This window comes from Ovis canadensis, chromosome 23 (assembly GCF_042477335.2).
Source record: "Ovis canadensis isolate MfBH-ARS-UI-01 breed Bighorn chromosome 23, ARS-UI_OviCan_v2, whole genome shotgun sequence".
Classification (NCBI taxonomy): Eukaryota; Metazoa; Chordata; class Mammalia; order Artiodactyla; family Bovidae; genus Ovis; species Ovis canadensis.
This window is the reverse complement of record NC_091267.1, coordinates 70,422,376-70,441,057: the sequence shown is the minus strand read 5'-3', so window position 1 is coordinate 70,441,057 and position 18,682 is coordinate 70,422,376. Positions and strand designations below refer to the sequence as shown.

Below are 18,682 nucleotides of genomic sequence, written 5' to 3'. Positions count from 1 at the left end.
GGGTGTGGCTTGGGGAAGAGACAACAGTGCCATCAAAGCAGGTGCTCTGGGAATCTTCAGGCCCAGTCTTATAGACACACTGTCTTTCCTCTTTACGGTGGGATATCTCTGTGTGCACCAATTTTATGGATCAGATGACACTCACTCATGAAGGACAGTTCAGATGACAGTCTGTGGCCTTCAGGTGAAGGTGCAGCCAGCCTGCCATGAGGGAGCTGGAGCAGGAAGTACCCGAGCTCACCCCATCCCTGCCAGTGCTCCCCACTGGCTACATCTGCCCAAAAGACAAGAGAGCCCATTGATGTGTCTACATGAGCCAGCCTCTGGGGTCTCCGTGCAGGATGAAGAGGACAAATTCACTGGTTGGGCTGTGATGGCAGCCTCTAAGATGGCCCCCACTTACCTCTGCCCCCCTGGAATTCACCCCCTGTGTAGTCTTCTCCCATATTGTAGTAGGGCTGGTCTGTGCAACCAGTTAAAATACCGCAGAAATGATGAAATGTCATTCATTGGTTGGGTTATGCAAAGGCACTACAGTCTGGGTTTTAGTTGCTGTGGCATGTAGCTTCCTAAGATGGTCCTGGGATCCCTGCCACCTCCTGGGATTCATGCCCTGGTGTATAACTCCTTTCCTGGAGTGTAGGCTGGACCAAGTGACTCAAATCTAAGGAACAGGATATGCAAAAGGGATGGGAAACCAAGGACCGTGGCTTCCATCTGGCCTGCACATCCACTTGCCTTCTTGCTCAATTGCTATGATGAAGAACACTGCCCACCAGAAAAGCCTTCGTGGCAAGGAGCTGAGGGAGACCTCCGGCCAAGAGCCTGCGAAGAACTAAGGCCCTGAGTCCACCAGCCTGAGGAACTGAGTCCTCCTGACAGCAACAGGGGCGTGTGGGAAGAGCATCACCCAGGCGAGACTTCAGGATCTCAGACTCCGCTCACTTCGGCAGTGCGTCTCCTAAAACTGGAATTGTAGCAGAGATTAGCATGGCCCCCGTATGAAGATGGCACACACATCTGTGAAGTGTACTGTATTTTTGTGTTATCTCACAACAACTTTCATCACAAACTGCTAAAAAACAATCTTAAATGAGCTCCAGATGACACCTCAATGGCAGCCTTTTTAGAGACCCAGCGTCTGAAGCCTCAGCTAAGCCTTGCCCAGATTCCCGGTCCACAGGCAGTGTGAGAAAATGACTGTCGCTTGCAGTTTGGGGGTAATTTATTCTACAATATAGAATATAGGCAACCAATACAGTCTCGCTGCCTCTATCCCTCCCTCCACTTACTTCTGGGGAAAGTCAGCTGTCTTGTCATTGAGGAGCCCACCTGACATGAAACCACAGCCACCTGCCAAGAGCCAGATCCTCACCTACCCAAGCCACCAGGTGACTGCAGCCCCTGGTTTAGAAGAGACCCTGGGTCTGAATACCACCCACCCCCCATCCACTCCCCAGTGCTTCAGCCTCAGAAGCTACCTGAGATAATACATCTTTCAGCTGTAGGCAACTAATGCATGGGCAAAAGCATCCAACAAAGAGGGAAAGGGGAAAGTCCATGAAACTGGGTGAAATATTCTTAAAGTCATCTGGTTTATAATTTTGATAGACTCTGAGCCTACCTATGGATTTATTTGCATAACCAAAGTATGTTTTCCTTTGACTCAGAGACAAACTCTGGTATACCAGTAAGTTGAGAATGATGACCCTAGCCACCCTTTATTTACTACCTGTGACTGCTGGGCCCTGAACTTATTCATCCGTCATAAACAGGGAGATTGAAGTTTAGGTTAGCACATTCAGCTCTAGTCACATAGCAACAGGCAGAACCAGAATTCCAGATCTGAAGGTCCAGTTCTTCTTCATGTAGGGCAGAAACCAACACAACGTTGTAAAGGAATTACCCTCCAATTTAAGATAATTAAATACACACTATGATCCAAGTGACACTGAATTACATTCCTAAATTCATTGAAGCTAGAAAGTTAAAGGGTCTTCATGCTCAAGGTAGGCAATGAATGGGAGACAGGACTACCTCTAGCTCTGCCCCTCACCTCTACCTCCGCCCCAGCTCGCGGCTGATGACGACATGGGTCGTCATTAATTTGATGACATAAATTCCACTCCAGGATCTGAGGATCTGGGATGAATCCCTGGGTCTGGTTTCCAGGAGAGCCTGACCGCGCCCACAGCAGGGGTAGGGGTGGGGCGGAACTAGGAGACTCATCAGGGAAGTTGGGGAGATGGAGGCCGGAGGGACTGGGACTACAGCGCTGCCCGAGGTGTCTCGGGGCCAAGGAAACCCCGGGCGAGACTGCGGCCCCTCGAGTCCCCAGCGCAGCCGGAAGAGAAGGGGTAGCCTGGAGGCGGCGCCGGAACCGGAAGTTGCCTCTGCCTGAACCGAAGATGGCGGCTGCAGCGCCGCGCGCCCTAGCTCCGTAACCTCCCGTAACCAATGGAGCCGCGACGCCAGGGTGACTTACGGCGACGGCTTCTGCGCGACGTTCGATGATGCAACCTCCGAGTTGAGGAGCTGCCGGCGCACTCCGCGGGGAGACCAGGTGGCTGCGTGTTGGCGGCGATGTCCTTGGAGGTGGTGAGGGCGGCTGCAGGGATGGTGCTCGGTGAGTGAGGCCGGGGGTCCGGGGGTGTGTGAGTGGCGCCCCTGCCGCGGGCCGCCCCCGCGTTCCGGCCGAGTATAGCTGTCAGCGCTGCGCGCGCGGATGGAGGCAGGCGGGGAGGGCGGGCCGGGCCGGGCTTCTTCGGGGCGCCGCAGGCTCCCCGCGCGGCCCCGCTGAAGGAAAGCCCGTGATTCCGCCGAGAGAGGCCCGGGCAGATCTCAGGACCGCCCCCGAGTGTGTGCGTCTTCCGAGTGACCCTCAGGAGACGACTCGAGAATGCCTCTCTCGCTCACCCTCGTTTATGTGGGGAGGGCCTGGGAGGCCATCTGGTGCAGTAGGCAAAGGAGAGGTAGGATCCGATGTGATGTCTCTGCCCGCTCACAGTTGCGAGGCCTTTGTGCGATTCGTTTACTTTCGGAGCTTTTGGTTTCCTTTAAAGGCCAGAGGAAACTGATGTTTATTTTGATTTTCTGTGGTCTGGCACCAGGATATCCGATTTATATATTTCATCCTCAGTACTTCAAGATGTGGGTATCGTTTCCCTCATTTTACCGGCTCAGAAACAAGCCCAGAAGGGTTAAGTGAACTCTCCCAGGGTCCCTGGCTGTTAAAGTGCAACATCCCAATTGGACAGTCTGGCCAATTACAAAGCCCTTGCTGTGTTGTTGGGATTCAAGTAGATATTAATGGAAGCAGTATGACAAAGGAAAATGATCAAAGTTCATTTTGAAAAGCCAAATTTGACCAGTCTCTTCTTCCGGAATGGATGTCCTTGGAGAGGGGAGTGGGAACATAAACTGATACAATTTCTTTTGAACTTTGATACTTTTTTTAATTAAAGAAAATCTAAGTATCTTTTGGCTGCGGGCTTGGCATGTGGGATCTCAGGGATCCCGGAATGGAACCCGCACCCCCTGCACTGGCAGCGTGCAGTCCTAACCACTGGACCAGCAGGGAAGTCCCTGGAATTTGATAATTTTCACTGATCAGATACATGTTCTGTTTACAGAGATAAAGAATGGATAACGTAGCTGCAGTATGAGGTGACTGATAATTATTGACCAAACGAGTAACTTACTCTCTTTTTGTAAAACAGCAGAACTATATGTCTCCGACCGAGAGGGGAATGATGCTACTGGTGATGGAACCAAGGAGAAACCCTTTAAAACAGGCCTTAAGGTAGTGCCTCTTCCTCATTAGGAAATGACTTTGTATTTATTAATGACTTCTGCCAGTTATTATATGACTTGTCAGGAGTTTTATCTCAAGTACTAGATTTGAAGAGAACTTTCTGAAAAGGGCAAGTGAGGGGTGTATACAGGTATGTAGCTTTAAGGGTATTAGATGCTGTATGCCTAAAGTTATTTGAACTTCCTTTTTTGGAGGGGTGGGGGGACGTACGCCTTGAGGCTTGTGGGATCTTTAGTTCGCAGGCCCTTGGCAGTGAAAGCACCAAGTCCCTAACCACTGGATTATCAGGGAATTCCCTTTGAACATTTTTAATAGGTGTCTTCTTTTCTTCCTTACCATCAGCATTGCATCTTGGAATTTTTCTCTCCATTGAGTCAAATGATCAGTTTTTTAATTCTTATAGAAATAAAAATTATCTTCCCGTATTCATACTGAGTTTATTCCAAACATTTCTTCCAAACTGACTCCTCAGAGTTCTCTTGGTGAGTTTACCACTTGAATCCAGGTGTGACCTTGAACCGAATCAGTACAGACTGTCAGGTGGTAAATCAATCCTTAGTGATTTACAAACATCTTACAAAGTCTGATTGTTAAAAGGAGAAGCTGAACTCTCTTGGATGTTTCCAAAAGATCCAGGTTCCCTCCTCCTCGCTAGCAGTAATTGAGTTGAGACTGGTGTTCAATCAAGAAGAAAAGTATTTTTCAGGTTTGGAAACTAGATCTTTAGAAAAGGTTGGTTTTCATAAGCTTCAGATGTTACACTAGAGACAACAACTCATTACGTTTCTTGATTGATGATAATTTAGGAGCAGATTTGAAGGAATGTTTGAAGCAATTAATAAAATACTTATTTTTTACATACTTCCAACCATCAGTTTTTTTTTTCCTCTTTATTTTGTTTATTTTTTTTTAGCTTTTTATTTTTTAAATTTTAATATCTTTAATTCTTACATGCGTTCCCAAACATGAACCCACCTCCCTCCCCGTAACATCTCTCTGGGTCAACCATCAGTTTTTTAAGAAAAGAATATAAACTATAAGATATCAAATGATACAGTGATATCAGATATGTTCCAGTATATTTGCAAAGGTTGAAAAGGGGTACGTATTCTACACATAGGGATTTCTCCAGTTAAATAAAACCTAGCCTTCTGCATCCCCGACCATCATGTTGTTGAGAGTTTCTGAGATGACTCACCTGGATCCTTCGTGAGGATTAACCATCTGGAGCTGCTCTGCAGCTGGCCTCTGCTGTCAGCTGTCCCTTCAGTTGTCAGCATACTTCCTGCAGGTCCCTGTGGCCTCTTAAAATCCGTTGCTTCTTGTTCACTAGTATGGGGAACTATATACTGTGTAAAATGACATTGCTAGAATCATTCAGGAAAGGATGTCTACTTTAAGGACAGTCTTAGTACGTTCAGCCGTGCCTTCTATCGGCATTGACCTTTGGCTGGTGGGGTCTTCATGTTTTCTTCTGGACTCTTGATAATGTTCTAGGTGATGGAAGTTACCTCGTGAGTCAGGTGTTATCTTAATTTTAAACACTGCATGATGGTAAAGGAATGTCCTTTTTCTCCCTTCCCCAAGGCTTTGATGACAGTTGGAAAAGAACCCTTTCCTACCATTTACGTAGATTCACAAAAAGAAAATGAGGTAAGGTAAACCCAAAGCTTTATAGAATTTGATTTTGTGAAGAAGTTTTCTTTAGAATACAGAGGTCTGGAAAACACTACCCGTCTGTTTACTTCTCCAGAGGTGGGATGTTATTTCTAAGTCCCAGATGAAGAACATTAGGAAGCTGTGGCACAGAGAGCAGATGAAGAGTGAGTCCCGGGAGAAGAAAGAGGTGAGCAGTGAGTGCTCTGTGAACGCTTTCCAGTTCAGGACACCAGATGCCATGGTAACAGATTGCCCATTTACTAAAACTAGGCCGAAGACAATTTGCGAAGAGAGAAGAACCTGGAAGAAGCAAAGAAGATTACCATTGAAAACGACCCAAGTCTTCCAGAGCCGAAATGTGTGAGTGTGATGCAGGTTGTTTCACCTGGCAGGCCCACAGGCCAGGCTGTCACTTCCTGTGTCTGAGGAGCGTGCTGCCTGCTCTGGTCTTTGCACTCCTCGTCTTCTCTTCCAGAAGGGGGAGCGCGGGTCACGCTGGGGAGCTGTGAGCCTGGTCCCTTCGGGGCTCACTTTCCTGAGCGATCGCCGTGGCGAGCACATTCTGTCCCCACTGAGAGCTGGCGGCCCTGGCATCTGGGCCTGGTGGGCTGTGGATCTCAGTCACGTGATGTTTCCCTCCCTGGGGGCAGTTCCCTCACCGCAAAAGGAAGAGGTTGAAATCCATGATTCTCATGACCTCTTAAGAGAAAAAGGTGTTTGTGATTTTTTTAAAAAAATTGGATTATATCTGTGTTCTTTCTAGAAGAGAATAGTTATTGCTGCTGAATTGTCGTGTTTTTCTTGCTTCCTTAGTGAGGGAGCTGTGTGCTTGGCCACACCGGCAGACCCTTCCTCCCCTCCCCTCTCCCCTCCATCCCCGGATGAAAAACCAGCCTTGGTAGCTTCCACCTCCCAGGGTGGCAGGAGGGTCTGGGAGGTCAGGGAAGGGGCTCTGCATGGACTAGGGTTGTTGCTGCCATGAATTTTATTGATCTGTTGACTTTATATAGCAATATCTGAAGTTCTGGGTGTTTCTCACAGCCAGTTTTGCACTAAGAGAAAGAAGACTTGGATTTTTGTTTTTAACCCCTCTGGTATGGTGAGATTTTCTGGCTCTGACCTGCGGTAGAGTGGCTATCTGCAGTTTTACTTCAGTTGTGGTTTTTTAACACCTTACTGCTACCCATCCGATATTCGTGACAGAGTTGGTATGTGATGAATGACATGCTGGGTCAAACGTTATTTACTTTAACTTGACAGGTGAAGATTCGGGAACTAGAAGGATATAGAGGCCAAAGGGTAAAGGTGTTTGGCTGGGTCCACAGGCTGCGTAGACAAGGTAACTGGCAAAGTTGTACTTTTCTCTCTCTCTTTAATTTTCAATATCCCTAGTACAATATTGTCAAGTAATTAGCTTCCAATTAAAATAAATAAATTTATATTTTTAAAAAAGGCACACAAAATAGTTTAAGATTCATTCTTTTCAATATAAATATTTAGACAAGAAATGAAATGGTGTGTACTATAAAAAAATTGTTTTTCAATATCCCTAGTCTTAAATGAAGAACATAAGAAAAAGCATTTACTTGAGGGTATTTTTGTTTGGGAATGCTAGCTCTTTTAAGGAAACAATGATTTAAATCCTAAGGTCATTCTTCAGTACAGCTATTGAAAGTTTAAAAATTTAAATGTTGCTTAACTGTGTTGGATACAATCAGTTGTATCCTTTCATCCTGGATACAGTGATCAGGAGGTATCCAGGAAATGTTTGCTGAACTGCACTGAATTATGTAATGGAAAGCAGGGGGTGTGCTACCAAAAGTGCAGAGCCAGACTTCACTGGTGTCTGCTGCTGAGCTTAGGATTAGCATATTTGTACTTGGTCCTGATGTTTTGCTTTCTCTTTTTATTATTATTATGTTTTTGCAGCTCGTTAATTGTAAGTGGTTATCAAATCCTTCATAAAAGAAAAAATGGGGCATAAAAAGCCACAAGCGATTCTGTGTGGCAGTGTGTATCACCCTCCAGGAACACACTGTGCTGGGCGCTGCAGGGGACCCGGGGGTGAAGGAGACGCAGTCCCTCAACTCACATGTTTACGGCCTTGCTTTCCCGTGATGCTGTGGGTCAGGAGGCTTGCGTAGGGTTTGAAAAATACAGAAAAGAATGTGAAATACTTTCCAGATTCTGAGTAGTGACACTACTTCAAAGGAACAGGGCCCCGTAGGAGGTTTGAATTTTCCATGTTTAAACTTGGCAGTTCCTTCATATATGATTAAATTATGAGAAAGTGCTTTCAGGTGCCTCAAGAACAATCCAGCTAAACGTCCTCTTTCTCATTTTTAGGAAAGAATTTAATGTTTCTGGTGTTGCGGGATGGTACGGGTTTTCTCCAGTGTGTCTTGTCAGATGATTTGGTAAACATTTTTTCATATTTACGATGGCTGAATATTAGATTTTTTTCAATAGGTTCCTTTATTGTTAGTTTAGGGAATTTGGGCATCTGGAACTGTTATTGTGGGGAATTTCAAACATCTCAAAAATGGAATAGCGGGACGAAACCTCCCAGTCTTCTCTCTCAGCCCAGTAATGTCTCAGTTGGGCTGCTGTGACTGAGTGCCGTAAACTGGGGGGCGTGGTGACAACAGAAGGTTATTTCTCACGGTTCTCGTGGTTGGAAGTCCAGATCAAGGTGCTGGCGTGGTCAGGTTCTGGTGAGGGCCCTCTTCCAGGTTGCAGACTGCCCACTTCCTGTTGTATCCACATCCTCAACTTGCAGAGAAGGGAAAGCATTAATCCCACTCCTGAGGGCCCCACCCTCGTGCCCTGATGTAATCCTAACTCCTCGCAAAGGCCCCACCTCCTAACAGCATCACCTGGCAGGAAAGGGTTTCAACATAGGGATTTGGGAGGGATACACATTAAATCTTTAATTTAAATCTTTTCACTAATATATTACCAATTCTGGTGTACTCTTCCCCCCCACCCTTTTATCTCCCAGACATTAAATTTCATGTAAACATACTTGCATATGCTTCCCCAGGAAGAAATATTTTTAATATAATCACACTACCATTATCACACCCCCTCCCCCCAAAAAATATCCAGTTAGATTCATAATGTCTTACTACAGTTGGTTACTTTGAATGAGGGTCAGAAGAGCTGCATGTGGCCTTTAGTTGACAATGTCTCTGAACTCTCTCTCAATCCATGGCAGTTCTCCCCTTTCATTCTCTTTTCTCCACTGCACTCCCCCGTCCAGTTTTTGGGAAAAATTGGGTCATTTGTCCTGTAGGACTTGTCACATTCTGGATTTGGTCGATTGCATCATAAGGTGTAAATGTTCCTCTATCCTTTGTGTTTCTTACGAGCTGGAGGTTAGGTCTGATCATATTCAGGTCTTCTTGATATAACTACTTCATGGACACAGCTGTCTTCTTTAAATTACATCACATCACGAATCACATAATTCTAGTCCTTATGATTAGTGGATTCAGGTGCTGATGGCCTGAGCCCTCCCTCATAAAGTTCTTCACTTTTTTAAAGAGACGTGGACTAGTGTATGTGTGCACACACACATATGCACGTACATGTAGGATGTGTGCACACGTATGCACGTACATGTAGGGTGTGTGCACACACGTATACACGTACATGTAGGGTGTGTGCACACACGTGTACACGTACATGTAGGGTGTGTGCACGCGTATACACGTACATGTAGGGTGTGTGCACGCGTATACACGTACATGTAGGGTGTGTGCATGCGTATGTGTGTGTCTGTATATAGATAAACGTTTGGTTGAATGGCCGTCTTATTTTACTAGTTTTGGACTAGATAACCTGTTTATAAATAACCCCTTTGCCTTCTGTATGGCAGAATATTCTACTGTGAATGTGAGCAGCTGAATTTGAACTTGATCTTTCCGTAGTGTCAGTGTTACAATGGCGTTGTCTTGTCCACTGAGAGCAGTGTCGCAGTGTATGGAATGCTGAATCTTACCCCGAAGGGCAAGCAGGTGAGTGTGTGGAGTTTCTGAGAGGAAAGTGGTAATCTTGTTGCTTTCCAATGTCTTTTTTTTTTTTTTGGAATTTAGCATTATAAATATAAAGATGTGATGCACTTGCTAACTTTAGAGTGCCTTTTCCTTTTCCAGTGAAATATGTGTGCTATACAGCTTGTATGATGTGACAATCTCAGTGATTTTCAGCCTAAAGAATGACTGAATAATCTTCAAGGGCGAGAATAACTTGCTGTTTATATGTGAATAATTTTTCAGCTAGGTGAAAATAAAAATTTCATCTACAGGAAGTGTTTCAGGAAAGAATAGTAATCTAAATTTGAAACTTTTAAAATAGAATTTGAAAGACTCTTAAAAAAAACAAATATAACTCTGACAGAGAGTTGTTTGTTCCCCAGCCAACACACATGTCACCTAGTACCAGCTAAGAGCTGCTGCTGCTGCTAAGTCGCTTCAGTCGTGTCCGACTCTGTGTGACCCCATAGATGGTAGCCCACCAGGCTTCCCCGTCCCTGGGATTCTCTAGGCAAGAACACTGGAGTGGGTTGCCATTTCCTTCTCCAATGCATGAAAGTGAGAAGCGAAAGTGAAGTCGCTCAGTCGTGTCTGACTCTTAGCAACCCCATGGACTGCAGCCTACCAGGTTCCTCTGTCCATGGGATTTTCCAGGCAAGAGTACTGGAGTGGGGTGCCATTGCCTTCTCCGAGTTAAGAGCTACTTGTTGGTAATTATTGTTCAAGTAACAACTGTGGTTGGATTTGTCCTTGGGAAAGAAAACAAAGATGACATATTAAGCAGCAGAGGGAGCCCATGGGGTCCTCCCTCGAGACTAGAAACACTGATAAAAGAGACTCCCAGAGTCCATGTAAAGAACCTGTGTTAGGAGTGAGTATCTGGCTCAGGTTCACTGGATTTTCCTTGTAAGTAATGCGATTGCACAGCGGAGTGGCTGTCTTGGTGTTTCTTGCTGCCAGTGTTGGGCACCAAGATGGCTATATATTCCACACTGTGTGGCTTCTACATACAAGGCTTTCGATGGGAGTATTAGGGAGGATTGGAATTTTTACTATCTATATGTTCCAGAGAGAAGCATCTCTTAGTAAAACCTTGGTATTTAAGGAATTTTTCAATGTGGATGTTATGTTACTTTTGAATTATTGGGCAAAGGCTGGAAAGATATACTAAAATGTTGACAGTAGTTAGTGGTTACTCCAGGTCATGGGATTATAGTTTATTTTCTAGTTTGTGCTTTTCTGTTTTGTAAAAAAATGTGTGTGTGTGTAAGTGATTTATTCTGAAAGAAATATTAAATCTGTCAATATGAAATTTAATTATTGGGTCTTTGGGTTTAGAAGGGTAGGCTGGTAAAGATAGGTTCTTAGAAATACGAGCTTACTGAAGATGTTGCCACGAGTGAGATTCCCCCACCCTGTACACTTTCTGTCTCCTTCTCCCTCCCTCTCTTCCTCCCTGCCCCATTTAAAACTGTAGGCTCCGGGGGGCCACGAGCTGAGCTGCGACTTCTGGGAGCTGATCGGGCTGGCCCCCGCAGGAGGCGCTGACAACTTGATCAATGAGGAGTCCGACGTGGACGTCCAGCTCAACAACAGGCACATGATGATCCGGGGCGAGAACATGTCCAAAATCCTGAAGGCGCGCTCCGTGGTCACCAGGTGCTTCAGAGACCACTTCTTCGACAGGGGGTACCACGAAGTAAGTGTGCGCGGGTCGTCCCCTGCAGACGACGCCCTTTCGCGTGTTTGACCTTGAGCCCCGGTGCTCACAAAAGGCCTCTGTTTACCCCTTTCCTGTTGGCATAGATCACTCCTCCAACGTTAGTGCAGACACAGGTGGAAGGCGGTGCCACACTCTTCAAGCTTGACTATTTCGGGGAAGAGGCGTATCTGACACAGTCCTCTCAGCTCTACCTGGAGACCTGCATTCCAGCTCTGGGGGATGTCTTTTGCATCGCACAGTCATACAGGGCAGAACAGTCCAGAACACGAAGGCACCTGGCTGAGTATGTGGTTGTCTTTTTGCTTTCATTTAAAATTTTGTTTTCTGAGAAAACCTGTTCAGAGAAGCAATCTTGGTGGAGGTAAAGTATTAAGAGGTTTTATAAAGGGTACTTGAATGAGTTAATGGAAACTGTCCAAGAAGTTCTACCTCTTAGCTCACAAAGATCTGTTGATTTGCTCTCTCTTGATCCTTTATGTGTTGTGGAATAAACAAGAAATCACTAAGAAGGGGAAAAGGAAGTTGGGTGGGCTAAAACTAGTTTGCAGAGTTGGGAGTTGGTTAGCACGGTGGGAGTTTTATTTTTCTAGACAGTTTCCCAGCGTTAAGATCCTTGCCTGAGAGAAAACTTAGTGGAAAGAAGAGCAGCTCTGAGTTAGTGTCGTGTTCCTCAGATACACTCACGTGGAAGCCGAGTGTCCTTTCCTGACCTTCGAGGAACTCCTGAACCGCCTGGAGGACTTGGTGTGTGACGTGGTCGATAGAGTCCTGAAATCACCCGCAGGAAGCATAGTGCGCGACCTCAACCCGGTAGGTCTGCTGCTGTTTGGAGACATGAAATGAGGGCTCTGTTTCAGCAAGGTCCACATTCTTGATTTTTATAGATTTAGTAGCTTGGTGAGCTTTGAAATAAATGACTGGTTTTTTGAATTATAATTGATATATAACATATTACTTTTAGGTCACACCATAGTGCCGTGATATATATATGTATGTATTAGAAAATGGGGCTTCCTGGTGGTCCAGTGGTTGAGGGCCCACCTGCCAGTGCCGGGGACACAGGTTCGATCCCCGGCCTGGGAGGGTTCCATATGCCTCAGGGCTACTGGGCCTGCGCACCACAGCTACTGAAGCCCATGTGTGCTAGGCCTGTGCCCCCCAACGAGAGAGGCCACCACAGTGAGAAGCCTGCACACCGCAACGCAGACCCAGCGCGGCCACAAATGAATAAGATTTTAAAAAATAGAAGATGACCCGCACGCCACACCTAGTTACAGCTTTTTTCTTGTGATGCAACCTTTCAAGAGCCTTTCCTATCAATTTTCAAATTTATAATACAGTGTTATTGATTATAGTCACCATGTCATACATTACATCCTATTGGGACTTAACCTCTTTTATACCTGGAAGTTTGTACTGTTTGATTCCCTTCACCCATTTCAAGACTGATATTTTAAAGACTAAAATTGGATACTAGTCATCGCCAATAATTTCATAGTGTTTTAACTTACATAGAAAGTTGGTATGTGTTTTCCATTTTTAGGGATGTCCAGTTTTGGGGGGGTTTTTGACTGCACTGCGTGGCTTGTGGGATCTTAGTTCCAGCTGGATGCTTGGCAGTGGAAATGCAGAGTCCTAACCACTGTACTGCCAGAGAATTCCCCGAGTTTCTTTTAAGTCTGAAAGAATTTTTTTTAATGTTTTAAAATAGCTTTTATTTCTTAAAAGTTAACATGGCATAATAGGAAACCAAAAAAACTCAGGATGCAGAAAACAAAGTCATTCATCGTCACCAGCAATTTACGTTTGACAAGCCCTTCTAGCTCTTACGTGTGTGTTTTCACAACCAAGCATCCATTTTTCTATGATTAAGATCATACTGTTACGTGTCATACTGTTTCACACGTCGTGAATACTTACCATTTCAAAGTCCCAAAGCTGTGAGTATTTTGATAAACAAGAATGCACTGCACCAGCTCGATCTGGAAGGAAAAAGAACGTAATCCAGCCTTTCTCGGCAACGAGAATTTCAGAAACGACAAAAATGGCAATGGGCCTCTAGATAAAGATTCGGCAGAGTTAGGATTAAAATTCCCTTAATGTTCAATTAAAAATGAGACCTAAATCAACAGAGTACACAAAGTATAACGCTTCTAAGAGGATTCATTATCTGATCCAAACTATTAAAAGTATTAGCAAGGAGGTATGTTTCCATTGAATTAATGACTAAATAGTGTGTTGCTGTAGTACCAAGAAATGCACACACATCAGTGGTTACGCTCAAAATATAAACATGAACACATCTTCATACACCCCTCCCTCTATGCTTCTGCTCCCCTGCTGCCAGCATCAATGAACAAGTCCTGACGTTCATGAAGTAATATCTGTTAGTAACGGTAAGTAGCATCTCTTGAAGTGTTCGTGTGAATGGTTTCCTTATATACACCGTGTTTTTCCTTTCTACTGTAGAATTTTAAGCCCCCTAAGCGGCCTTTCAAACGGATGAACTATTCAGATGCTATTGTGTGGCTGAAAGAACACAACGTAAAGAAAGAAGACGGAACTTTCTATGAATTTGGAGAGGTATGGATTCCTCTATAGTCACTATGTCAAAGGGAGCTTTATACTTAAGTGGATTGCTCTTCCGGTCACCAGCAATGTCGGAGGCATCTGCTTGTTGTTAAATACATGACAACCACAGACCCCCCTTCTGGGGCTTGTCTGAGGACCCACGGCTCAGTGGGCATAGAGTGGTCCTTGGGGCAGTGCCTTTTCTGTGGTTGTCAGTGCATATTGGCCAGTCTGTAGCCTTCACAGCCCATCCTTTGTCTCATTCCTCTTCCGCAAGTCCTTGTTCTTACTAGCTCTAGCTGTAATTCTCTCGTCTGGCAGGACACTTCAGAGCGTTGTGAACTTTGAAGTCACGTGCAGAGTGTTGGCATGTGTGTGTGCTCGTTTGGGTTTTCTGGAGAAAGTAACTGACTCTTTCAAAAAGGATAAAAAGAGAAAGTATTAGTCACTCAGTCATGTCTGACTCTGTGCTTCCCCATGGACTGTAGCCCACCAGGCTCCTCTGTCCATGGGATCGCCCAGGCAAGAATACTTCCTCCAAAACAGTGAGTTAAAACTCCTTTTTATGGAGGAGGTCCAAAGAAGAAAATAGCCACTGGTTAAAGTGTAAAACCAGGAGAGAAGGCATTGATGGGGAAGATGGCCCAGCACCCCAGATACAGTGAGTGTGTCTGTCTTGCCTGGGAGCACCCTCCCAGCGCTGGTTGTGGGATTAGGTTATTAACACTATTCCAAACCCGCTTCCTTGTGCATTTAACCACTCCTTACATAGTATTTGCAAATCTGTTTTACAAATGAAACGTGTGATTTTTGTTTCATTTTTAGAAAGAAATTAGGACAGGGTACTAGGCTTATATAAATTAATTGTTTCATTAATTCGGTTGACCTTGTGTAAAACCAGATTCTGTGCTGAAAACCCAAGCGCTGTCACCACCTAGTACAGCAAGCTGGTGGGATTGAGTGGAAAGAACACGAGCCCCACCTCTGTCCTCGCTGCTGAGTAACAGAGGCCAGCGACCCCGCTGTCTGATTCCCCGTCTCTGCCTTGGAGACAACGTCCGCTTGTAAAGTCAGAGGACTGAAAAAAAAATAAAATAAAATAAAGTCAGAGGACTTAGTGAGCTCAGTGCCCGGCAGGCAGTCCTCCGAGCCTGTCAGCATTTTCTCTCGTCATCTCACACACAGGAAGGGGCTAGGGTAGAGCAGAGCTCTCTAGGTCCTGGGACAAGCAGTGAGATCCTTTTCCTGCAGTTATGTTGCACTCTCGACTCTAGTGTGTGAAGAGCTCTCCCGCTCACCTCTCGTTTCCTCTCTGGACTGTAGAGGGCGCAGGGCTCCAGGGCGAGAGCTTGCAAACCACTGTGCCCGGCGATGGGGAGCTCCCGCAGTTCTTAACCTTAAATCAGTCTTGCCCCATTCTTTCCAATCAGTTTTTACCAATGATGAGTTTTTTCAGTTTGAGCTTGAATTTATGTGTGGTCTACTGAAGGATGCGTGAGCAGAAAGCAGATTAACTTGATTCATCATCTTACCTCTCTTGGCTAACTGCTGCAGGTGTGGTTACATTATAAATTCGACACTGGTTATTTGTCTTACAGTCGTGTCTTAGGACTGTTGAAGGCATGCAGATTTATTGTAACAGGAAAGGAGCGGAGATAACGGGAGTTTAGATTGGTGTTATTAATAACTTAGTGTGTGTGTAGATCAATGACGTTGTGAAGCATTTGCTGATTATCTTACACCTTATGGGACCGGGTGGACTGCGTTTGCTTCAGATCCAGATAAAACTGGCCACTGAAAAGGGACAGTGGAGTAGTCTGTCACCCGTGTGTGTGTGTGTGTGTGTGTGCGTGCGTGCGTGTGCGTGTGTGCGTGTGCGTGCTGGACTCTGTTGGGTGCATGTGTGTTCTGGGCTCTGTTGGGTGAGTAAGATGGCAGACTGCCGCTGGATCAGAGAGCTGCTTCTGCCAGGGCGCCTTTCGAGGTCTGGATGTTCATGAAGCCCCTGTCTAACCTCAGGACATCCCGGAAGCTCCAGAGAGACTGATGACGGACACCATCAACGAGCCCATCTTGCTGTGTCGCTTTCCTGTGGAGATCAAGTCTTTCTACATGCAGCGCTGTCCCGAGGACCCCCGCCTCACCGAATCTGTCAGTCTAGGATTCAGACAGTGATTTTGCTTTTGAAGGGTGGGGGGGCGGGGGCGTTGGAATAAGACACAGCTCATAGCAAATATTCTACTATGAATCTTCAGCGTTTCAGGAAGTGTTTTCTGCCCTCTGATGGTGTTTAACCTGTCTTGTTGAATTATGACATTTGAGTCATATTTGTGTTTGGCACGATCATCAATCAGATGCTTTTAGTGATTTCCATTCAAACTCTAGAGCAGTGCTGTGACTGAAAGCCTGGTCGTAACTGTTTTATTTACTCATTCTGAAAGGTCGACGTGTTGATGCCCAATGTTGGTGAGATCGTGGGCGGCTCCATGCGTATCTGGGATAATGAAGAGATCCTGGCAGGTTACAAAAGAGAAGGGATTGACCCCACTCCCTATTACTGGTACACGGATCAGGTAAAGACTTTTACTAAATAAACCCTTTAACATTTTTTCAATATAATAGTTCTGTTTAAATTGAAATCGTCAAAAGGGAAGAATTCAGGGAAGAACCTTAGCATGTGAAGGAGCTGTATTCGGTCTCGTGGTTTTAATAATGTGGCATGTGTATATTGCGGGTTTTGTCTTTGGCCACTAATATGTTAACTTAATTTGAAAACTTAATTTGAATATGTTAACTGCTGGCCTCGCTCGTTGCTACTGAGGTTTTAAAAATGTGTCATCAGATCTTACTAATATCTAGTTGTTCCTTTTTTTCTGATAAACAGACATTAGCTTAATTTGAAGTGTGAAATCTTTTCTTTCTAGGGTGTTAAATGCCTGGTTTATTTTTCATATCCAAGTATTTTTTCCCATGTGGCCCATGAGGGAGTGTAGCTTAAGGGTTGAATTCCTTGTTATTTTTGGCTGCGCTGGCCATTGTTGCGGGGCACAGGCTTCTCACTGCAGGGGAGCACGGGCTTTAGGGTGTGCATGCCTCAGTAGCTGTGGTGCCCAGGCTTAGCTGCTTCTGAGCACGTGGGATCTTCCCGGGCCAGGGATTGAACCCGTGTCCCCAGCATTGGCAGGCAAATTCTCAGCCACTGGATCCCCCGGGAAGTCCAAGGGTTAATCCCTTAACCAGAAGAAGCGGAACTCATTTTACAGCAGAAAACTTTCACTATTTTAGACAAAATTGTAAACTAAGCCTTTATTCCTCTGTCTCTCTCTCTAACAGAGAAAATATGGCACGTGTCCACATGGCGGCTATGGCCTGGGCTTAGAACGATTCTTAACCTGGATTCTGGACAGATACCACATCCGCGACGTGTGCTTGTACCCTCGGTTTGTGCAGCGCTGCAAGCCATGACCGGTCCCCCCGACCCCCAGAGCTTCAAGGAAAGAACACGGTTCATGGAAGGAACAGACTGCCTCTTAAAAAAGGAGCCAAAATCTTCCCCCCGCTTTTCTTCCCCCCACTTTTTTTTTTTAATTCCACTGGGGTATGTCCATTTCTGTTTTCTCTTTTTTATTCCTGCTACCACAGAAAGCAGTTCAAAACATTTTTAATATCAAGTAACATTGATGTTATCATTTTAATGAAAAAATACCCATTGAAAAGTTTGGGAGAAACTGGCATGTAGCTCTGCAGTTAGGAGTATGTCTCAGTGCTTTATCCCCCTTTAGGTTACAATCTTTATGTCGCATGTACCACATATATCATTAAATAATTTTAAATTATGATCTGAGACATTCCAGTGATTTAATCTCTCTGTTCTTTTAAGTGTAACTGGAATTGTTTTTATTTATATCACTTTATCGTATTAATGAGTTCAACACCTTGGGGAAAAATTGACAATATGCTGTAAAAATCTACTAGTATTAGAGCATAAATCAGCAGATAAAGGAATGATATGACTACAGTCTTTTGCATCCATTGTGAATCTTTCCTAAATCTCATAGCTGCTTATAACTCTAAAGCATACAAATTGGTGTGGAGGAATTTGTAAAAATGGAATTGCCTTAAACAGTTCGAAGTGACAGCAAGTTTTTTAGCACATCAGTGAACAGCTTGCTTTCTCGCATTAGTTTAAAGAGGCAGGGTGCTCTCTCTCTCCTGGTAGTTCCACAGTAATTCAGAACAGAGAAGTTCCCAAAGCGTTTGCAGCTGGCATCTTAAGGACAGCCCTCCGTGGTTGTTGGCGTCACCTCACATACTCTGTCTTTAGATCTAATCTTTCCTACCTTATTAACTCTCAGGCTTACTGAATGGCTCCCTTTCAGGTTTGGTTAATTTCTCCCCTCAAATGCATGTCAGTGTATTCTCAATAAGCTCTATTCCCAGCAGTCAATAAATGGACACACGTAAAAACTCTTTGCCGACTTAATTCTTTAAAGCTGAATGTCTCTGTTTCACATTAATTTGTGCCTTTTGTATTTTTAAAATACTTTCCATGATTTGTATACGTGAAATTAGATATTACTGAATTTAGTAGGTATTACTAAATACATGGTAAGGAAAAGGAAGGTGTTTTTAAAATTAGATGTGGGTGCTAGTTACCTCACTTTCATAATCTTTTTTTGTTTTTCTGGACACATTAAAGTGTATCTTATTTTGCAGTTAAGTGAAATGACAGATGTAAATGGGGGCGTTTGTAGTATATTTTGCCTCTATCTTTAAATAAGAAATACTGGTTAGAATGTGAATGAGCTTTAATTGGATTCAACTAGGCAATTCACTTGATCAGAATTTAGGTGAGGAGATTAGACTCATGCATTTTAA

The 18,682-nt window shown here is 44.7% G+C and overlaps 1 protein-coding gene and 1 non-coding gene across 3 annotated transcripts; both read left to right on the top strand.

The window, feature by feature from the left end:
- The first annotated feature begins 939 nt into the window (after positions 1-939).
- On the top strand, positions 940-1,042 carry LOC138428567 (U6 spliceosomal RNA). The gene has a single exon (XR_011252506.1). It is a non-coding gene; the product is annotated as a U6 spliceosomal RNA (small nuclear RNA).
- An 896-nt stretch (positions 1,043-1,938) lies between these two features.
- On the top strand, positions 1,939-18,274 carry NARS1 (asparaginyl-tRNA synthetase 1). Of its 2 annotated transcripts, none has more exons than XM_069568988.1 (15): positions 1,939-2,626; positions 3,720-3,802; positions 5,402-5,467; positions 5,568-5,660; positions 5,744-5,833; positions 6,734-6,812; positions 7,820-7,890; positions 9,406-9,492; positions 10,988-11,209; positions 11,317-11,516; positions 11,908-12,043; positions 13,703-13,816; positions 15,824-15,955; positions 16,246-16,377; positions 17,138-18,274. In XM_069568988.1, exons 1-15 carry the CDS (start codon positions 2,584-2,586, stop codon positions 17,267-17,269), a joined length of 1,680 nt encoding a protein of 559 aa, XP_069425089.1. In that variant the 5' UTR covers positions 1,939-2,583; the 3' UTR covers positions 17,270-18,274. The 2 variants fall into 2 exon arrangements, with proteins under 2 accessions (XP_069425089.1, XP_069425090.1); XM_069568989.1 differs by having other exon boundaries at positions 2,374-2,626; positions 3,723-3,802.
- The last annotated feature ends 408 nt before the right edge of the window (positions 18,275-18,682 follow it).